General features: G+C 50.4%; 3 protein-coding genes across 3 annotated transcripts; 1 reads left to right on the top strand and 2 right to left on the bottom strand.

Annotated features, from left to right (window-relative positions):
* Positions 1 to 1,176: 1,176 nt before the first annotated feature.
* LOC111082926 (protein gurken) lies at positions 1,177 to 3,081 on the bottom strand. Its single transcript, XM_022379172.2, has 4 exons — positions 2,896 to 3,081; positions 2,473 to 2,766; positions 1,662 to 2,324; positions 1,177 to 1,601 (listed from the first exon to the last, which is right to left on the bottom strand). Exons 2-4 carry the CDS (start codon positions 2,540 to 2,542, stop codon positions 1,396 to 1,398), a joined length of 939 nt encoding a protein of 312 aa, XP_022234864.2. The 5' UTR covers positions 2,543 to 2,766; positions 2,896 to 3,081; the 3' UTR covers positions 1,177 to 1,395.
* Positions 3,082 to 3,404: 323 nt separating this feature from the next.
* LOC111082925 lies at positions 3,405 to 6,718 on the bottom strand. Its single transcript, XM_022379171.2, has 2 exons — positions 5,596 to 6,718; positions 3,405 to 5,534 (listed from the first exon to the last, which is right to left on the bottom strand). Exons 1-2 carry the CDS (start codon positions 6,517 to 6,519, stop codon positions 3,558 to 3,560), a joined length of 2,901 nt encoding a protein of 966 aa, XP_022234863.2. The 5' UTR covers positions 6,520 to 6,718; the 3' UTR covers positions 3,405 to 3,557.
* A 67-nt stretch (positions 6,719 to 6,785) lies between these two features.
* Positions 6,786 to 7,392, top strand: LOC111082927 (DNA polymerase epsilon subunit 3). The gene has a single exon (XM_022379174.2). It carries the CDS (start codon positions 6,883 to 6,885, stop codon positions 7,264 to 7,266), a length of 384 nt encoding a protein of 127 aa, XP_022234866.1. The 5' UTR covers positions 6,786 to 6,882; the 3' UTR covers positions 7,267 to 7,392.
* Positions 7,393 to 7,537: the final 145 nt, after the last annotated feature.

The following is a 7,537-nucleotide window of genomic DNA, read 5'->3' as shown; positions in this document are numbered from 1 at the left end:
AGAGAACAAACAAAAAACAAAACAAAACAAACAAAAAAACAAAAGTAAAAATACATTTTTTAACATTTACATATTTTAATAATTTTTGTACGAACTTCATATCCCTAATCCAAGATAAAAGTCAGAGTTGCACTTGACACACACACACACACACACACCACACCACCACCACACCTACCACCCACACTGCACACACACACCCCCACACCCACCAATAGACGCGGCAGCCACTGTTCCGTGTTGGTGCATCTGAATTCCATATAAGGGGGGGACTGGATTCCATTCCCCCAGTTAATGGGAATAAATTCGCCTCATTCGCATACACCTCCCCTCCCCCCCCCATACACCTAAACGCATACACACGTATACTCGTACTCCCCTCACACACACACACACACACACCACGCGCATACATACCATTCTCATATTGAAGATCTTGATAGAAGAGGAAACAACACCACCACCATACAATCCAATCCATACGCGAAACGATGATAATGATGATGATGAATGTGAGGAGAATTTTTTGAATAATTTCTACTATACATTTAACTGTAAGTTCGAAGAAATTTGTAAAGAATTTTTGGACGAAATATTGGATAAAATATATATTATAAAATATAAAACACCCAACCAGCGTGCTTCACTACCAGACCAATCCACACACACACACACACAGGGTAAAGCAAACCAAAATCCCGGCTGAAACAAAGAAAAATAAAAGGCACACACACAGCTGAGAAAGTTTTGTTTGGTTGGTTGTCCCGTTGTTCGAGTCCCATTTCTCTTTAATTAATGCACTACTACAAACGAAAGCAAAAAAAAATATATACGTTTTCTCCATACAATACGATTGGATGTCGATGTAACAGAGTGTTACGGAAATATGTGCAGTTGTGCGGTAACTGGAGGAGTAGGCGCTAAGATTATGTTCTAAGTACATTTCTAAATATTTCGTTATGGTTAATTTAACGTACGTAGCGTAGCGTAGCGTTTAACGTAACAAAATGTTACCACAAAAACAAAAAACTACTACAAAAGCTCCAACGAAAGCTTCAAAAGCGAACAAATATGAGAAAATATGAGAATTACTAATGTGTGCGTCTTTTGCAACTAAATAGAAAATCCTACTAAGTATACTAAATGTATTCAATAAATTAAAGCGTTAACTTTGCGTTGCGCAACGTAAAGATATAGAAGTCATAGAGAGAGTCCTAAAAATCTACCAAAAAAAATTCCGAGTATTGTGAAACCAAAATTCGTTTCCAAATCAAATCAAATCAACAAAATTAGCTGCATATACAAAAGCTGCAGAGTTGCCCCAACTGGGCAAAAATTAATAATACAAAAACGCCAAACGCAATAAGTTGGCAGCCCCACGCTTGGGGGCCTGGCTCAACATCTGACAAAAAACCGTTGCTTGTGCAAGTTTAGTTGCTGCTGCTTCCGCCGATATTCGGGCGCATTGCGGAGCATGAATACGGCCGCAAACAGCACATAGATCGTCGATAGGAGAATGAGCATGGGAAAGGAGAAGACGATGCGTGCCATCCGGATCTTTGGGTGTGCCTCCAGTGCTGGCGGTGCCTTCACATAGTCGCCTGCAAAACGTAGGTAGAATTGTCAACTCGAATAGAGAGAAGTGTGCCGCTGGGTCTCACCATTCCAGTTCTTGAACTCGCATCGTAGTCCGTCATAGCCGTCGGCGCAACGGCACCAGTAAAGGCTATTGTTGCCGAGCGGATAGCGGAAGCAGTTGCCGCCATTCAGGCAGAAGTTCGTCTTGAAGGAGTCGCTGCAGGGCAGCATGATGATGTCGGCCGTATCCTTGACCTTGTCCATTGGGATGGCAGTCGAAAACGTGGCCCCCGCACTACTGGGCGAGCTGTCATCGGGTGGCGGTTCGCCGGTGTGAGTGACTGTAGTGAGTGTGGTCGTCGTCGTCTCCGTGGTAGCATCGGTTTTTGTGGTGCTCTCGCCGGCTAGCCAAGATTCTGTACTGCTGGCCGACGGCTCGCCCAGTAGCTGTTCTTCTAGCATGGGTTCCACGGAGGCTTCCTCAACCGTATTGGGCAGGAGTTCTCCGTCTTCATCCGGCTCCGGTGGCACTTCCCGGACCGTTGGCTGCAACTGCTGCTGCTGCTGCTGCTCCTCCTGTTGCTGCTGCTGCAGTTCCATCTGGTTGACCAGCTGGACCACATGCTCCTCTATCTGCTGCTGCAGCTCGTGGGCATGCTCGTGCATGTGATTGTGAAAATTGTGCTGATGCTGCACAATTTTCAGCGTGTGCTCGCGGAGTAGTAGAATTCGGCTCGAACAACAATCTGCCAGGAGAGAGTGGGAGTACAGGTAGGAGAAAGGACAGTCTGGCAGCCTCCCGGTTGAAATTGCACCGATACGGCAGCACCTGCACAGTTTCGGCGGCTTTTCTTGGTGGACTGTGGGCTGTGGCGCGCGCTTAGCTTAGCTTACCTGTGACGGCGACAATTGTTGAGAGCACGAAAATTACTTTGATTATTTGAATCAACGGGATTCGCATCATTGGAAGACGCCCCAAGGGCGTTTCGAAAGTCTGTGTGTGAAGCTGTTGCTGCTCCGACGGGGTAAGTGGTGATGGGAAGGGGTTTTTGTGGACTTGTCCAGAAAGAGATCTAAGGATCGAGCGGCGGCGTGTGGGCCGCGAATACAAATTGGCGTCGTCGCAACAGAATCCGAAACATATTCGTACTACACATTTGCATCTCAAGCAGACACTTGGGGCTTTTACTGCAAAATAAAAATAGAACTTTATAGCGCCTCACATTTTCTGTCACACGATCACAAAGACACACACAGAGACACACACACGCATGGTGTGGGTGAGGGAGGGGGGAAGCTTATTATAGAACCACGTACTGGAGAACCGCAATGTCGCATTGAAAAAGCCTTTACAACTATAAATTAGCCATGAATCATTATTTGTGTACGGAGTAGAATATTTTGAAAATGACTAAATTTAATATATGCCGCGGCACAGCGCGGGAAGCGAGCTCCTTCTCTGTTTTACCCAGAAGTTGTTGCGCGAACGTTGGAAAAGAGACTAAAAGAAATTTAGAAAAACAGAGGACAGAAACGGATCAACAGATGGATCAGCCAGCCAGCAGAAGCAGCAGCATGCGCGCTCCCACCGTATGAATGAAAATAGTAGAGAGTAGCGCGTGTGCCATAAAGAGAGAGAGAATGGGCGCCCAAAAGAGAAATGCAATACGAAGAGGATGCACACAACATGGAGTGATGTGATCTCTTTTGCTCCCGTTTTTTCGTACTATTGAGAATTTCGGTAATTAGCGGAAATCGATGGCAAAGCAGAAATGTGAAATATTTTGCAGCATACTTCTGAGCACACACATAAAAGTCGCACCATCAAATACCCTGTCGGTGTTAAATTAGTTAATTTAATTCCTTATTTTAGGCTTAAAATTCAATAAAATAATTACACGTAGATATCGACTAATATCCCAGGAGAATTTGAACTGTGAATTGCGCGTGGTGCTAGAAGCAAATAAATTCCCACAGCTCTACGTCTGCGGCTCCATGGGAGTCACCCCCAGGTGGCCATTCCCCAGGAAATCCAGCTCCGGACACTGCGCAATCGCCCGACCAATGTCGTAGGGCTGCAGGCAGAGCGGCACATTGGCGGCCGGTGGTGGCAGCTGTTCCATGGTATCCTGCTGCAGCTTGGCAGCCACCGAGCGGCGCACCAGACGCTCCACGAACATGCTCAGCACACGGCCCAGCAGCGTAAGCGAGAGCGACTGTGTGACACCCGGCATACACTCTTCTGCCTCGAGACTGATGTTGATGTCCTTGCACATGTCCTGGACCAGCTGCGTTGCCGTCTCGAGGTGCTCCGGTGGCGGCAGGTACAACAGCTGGCGATTGTTTGCCACAGGCACGCAGCGTGGCAGCCGCTGGCTGATGAGTCGCGGATTGGACGAGTCCACACCCAGGACATCGATGAACTCTTGATCCCGTATTTCCTGTTCATGCCCCCGAAGGCGACCCGTTTGCTGTGCTATCCAGCCGTCGAGACGATTGGCGGAGCTGACACTGCAATAGGCCGATATATGCGGCTGTGGATCCTCCTTGAGCTGCTCCTGGACACGCTGTGCCAACTGCTCCTCGCTGCCCAGCTTCGCTGACCGCTTCTCAATGGGTGTCAGCGTCTTCAGCGGCGGCGTGTACCCATACAGACGGGCAAAGCTCACGATCTCACGCAGACTCCAGTAGGGCTCCTTGCCACTGTTGTGCAACTGCTGCAACTCCAGATGCTGCAGCATACAGCGACGCAAGTGCCGTGCCCGCAGGTACTCGTAGCAACGCTGCCGCAGGGCAGGCTGCTCCTGGAAGGCCAACAGATTGGCTGGACGCACAAAGGGGGGCTCCTCATCCACTTTCTGACTGCCTGTCAGCGGCAAACGACGCAGCAGGAACTCGACAGCGCTGCGCATGCTCTTGAACTGAACGCTGCCAAAGATCTGATCCAGTTTGCGGGGTCTAATCGGTGCAGCCGCTACCAGAGATGTTGTCCAGCGTTTCGGCAGCGCGTTGATTAGTTCCTGCAGCTCCTCCTTCATGTAAACGCTGGTCATGTCTGCATAGCCATGATCGTGCTGGATGCACAGCAGCTGCTGACGACGATTGACCGGCGGCGACTTCAACAGACTCAATTGCGGCTTCAGCAGCGATCGCTGCTGTGTCGCCTGCTTCAGCTTGCTCTGCTGCGGATCGATAATGTACAGCTTTCCCTCCTTCTGGAAGACTACGTTCTGCTTGGCGCGATGTCCGTTCTGGGGCTGCTGCATCGGCGATTTCAGCTGCACCGATTTCTCGCTCTTGATGGGGCTCGGACTTTTGCCATTGACGACGGGCAGGTAGACGACGGATGGACGCGAGGCGCTCAGGGGAGCTGCATTCAGCCGCAGGGGGGGTCTTGACGGCATCGTTCCCGTGGGCGGCGGCTGCATTTTGGGACTATAGCTGAGCTTCAGGGGCTCCGTGACCAAAACCGTGGGCTCAATCTGCTCAATGTCGTCGCTCATTTCGATCTTGTTGATGCCAGCAAAGAGGTTGTCATCCAGTTCCTCCTTGTTTTGAGTGATGGATATCGTTCGGGGCTTTAGACCCTCAAGGGGCAGTGTGAAGAGCGCCGCGGGAGCAACAGCAGGAGCAGGAGGAGGAGGAGGTGAAGGAGTCACAGGCGTTGGAAGCGGCCTCGCAGGAGGCTCAATTGGTTCCTGCTTGACCTTGGCTTGTTCCGCTCTCAGCCAAATCTCGACAGTAGTCTCCGCGCCCATTGTATGCAGGCCACACATTGTCTTATCCAGCACGACGGTGTGCATGAGCTGCACAGGCTTCTGGCGCAGGTGCTCCTGGAAGAACAGCTGTATCCGCATGGGGAACTCGCCCCAGCCACGACGATTCAACTGAAAAGGCGGCGCATGTACATCCACAATATCGTTGGGCCGGTATGAGTGATGCAGCTGAAAGCGCACCTGAAACGAAGATGGAATCGGTTTAAACATCGCACTGCATGGCTGCCAGGGGTAGACTCACCTTCTTGATGTATGTCTCCAGCGGTTTCGGCAGACCTTTGCCCTGGACATAGACCAGCCATTTGTAGACAAGCGCCTGGCCACTGTTCTCCTGCCGCTGATCCCCGCCAATGTATTTGGACGTGTTGCCCACCACAAAGTGGAACTTATTCTTGTTGTTCAAGCGCGAGGCATTCAGCTCCAGCTGTTGCTGCTGCTGCTGCTGCCGTTCGTATGCCTGACGACTGGTGCATGGCTGCTCATCCTCCACCTTGATATTGATTGCTGGTTGCTGCTGCCGATCTTTTGAATGATCGATCACAATGCCCTGCTCGCGAATCTTTTGCTGTCGGCGACGCTCGGCCCGACGGTGAGCCGGATTGCGCTGCCTAATCGTTTGCTTGGCCAGAGTGGCAGCCGTGCGCTCCGGCAGGTGGTTCTGTATGGGCATGGGCCGTTTGCCGACAATCTTCTTAATGGCCGGATGCAGCGGCAGCTGCGGACCAGCGCTCTCATCGCCAAACAGTGTTTCGCCACCACGCACTTTGGCCACGTCGCCGGCCGTGAGGGGAACCTGTTGCTTCCGATAGTACTCGCTGACCACTTCAAAGCGCAGCTTGTCCAGCAGTTGACGCGCCTGCAGCAGTCGTCTATCTATCTCGGCCAGCTGCTCATCCTTCACCGAAATTTCTCTCTGAAACTCGACGCGCACAATCTCACAGATGCGTCCCAACCGTGCCGTTGCATCTGGCACGGGCGTCTGTGGCTGTGATGGTGATGATGTATCCTCCTCGGCCGCCGATTCCGGCTCCACTTTGGCGCGCTTTTGCTGGCTGGTGGCTGCATCCTCATTGTCCTCGCTGGCTGGGCCGGTTGGAAGATAGTCGGGATCGTGGTACTCGCTGTGTTTGCGCTTCTTTGGCGTCGCTGGCGCGCTCTGCTCCATGTGCTGTGCGCGGCGCTGCTAAATCGTTGGCTCACGCACAAGGCTCCTATCACCTGTGTTCGCAGAAAATATATTTAAAGTCACGCCGAAGCTGGTTGCACATTTATGGTAATGTATTACTTTTTGGTAATAATTTACCAAAAATATATAAACAATTGAATGCGAAAATAAAGCGCAAACAAATGTGGACAGAATTAGTGCTACCAGATCGCTGCATTTCATGTGCATGCGCGTTGCTGTTACCCAACACAGTCAGCTGTTTTTGTTTGCGCGGGAAGAGAGAAGAGACGGACGCCACAGATCTCGCAGCCGACATTCAACATTATAGAATAGACGTAAAAACGACAAGGAATTGCTGCCAAGATGGTTGAACGTATTGAGGATTTGAATCTGCCCAATGCCGTGATTGCGCGACTAATCAAGGAGGCTCTGCCCGATGGAGCGAACGTGAGCAAGGAGGCGCGTGCGGCCATTGCCCGAGCGGCCTCCGTCTTTGCCATTTTTGTGACATCCTCATCGACGGCGCTGGCTCACAAGCAGAACCACAAGACCATTACGGCCAAGGATATCATGCAGACACTCACAGAACTGGACTTTGAGAGTTTCGTGCCGTCGCTGTCGCAGGATCTGGAAGTGTACCGAAAAGTGGTGAAGGACAAAAAGGACAGCAAGGCCAGCAAGAAGGATGCGAGTGGTGCCGCAGACGCCACAGCTAGTGGCAGTGGGGCAACCGAAGAGGCAAACTAACCCCACGTCGAATCACAAAGCAGATGTAACTGTAAACTTAAGCTTAAGTAATGTTTAATATGTTCATTAATTCACCAACATGTGTGTAAATCATATTCGATGGTATCCATTATAAATCAATCTACATTAACAAAGAAAACTGCAATCGGTTATCCTTTCCCTCTTTCTATTCCCCTGTAAACAAAACAATGAATCGCGCATTTCCAATGTCTACTGTACTCACGTGCGCCTCACAACACTATTCGTTGCAGCTTACAACACTCAAAAACCG

The sequence above is a fragment of the Drosophila obscura genome, unplaced genomic scaffold, assembly GCF_018151105.1.
Source record: "Drosophila obscura isolate BZ-5 IFL unplaced genomic scaffold, ASM1815110v1 contig_179, whole genome shotgun sequence".
Taxonomy (NCBI): Eukaryota; Metazoa; Arthropoda; class Insecta; order Diptera; family Drosophilidae; genus Drosophila; species Drosophila obscura.
This window is presented reverse-complemented; position numbering and strand designations above follow the sequence as displayed.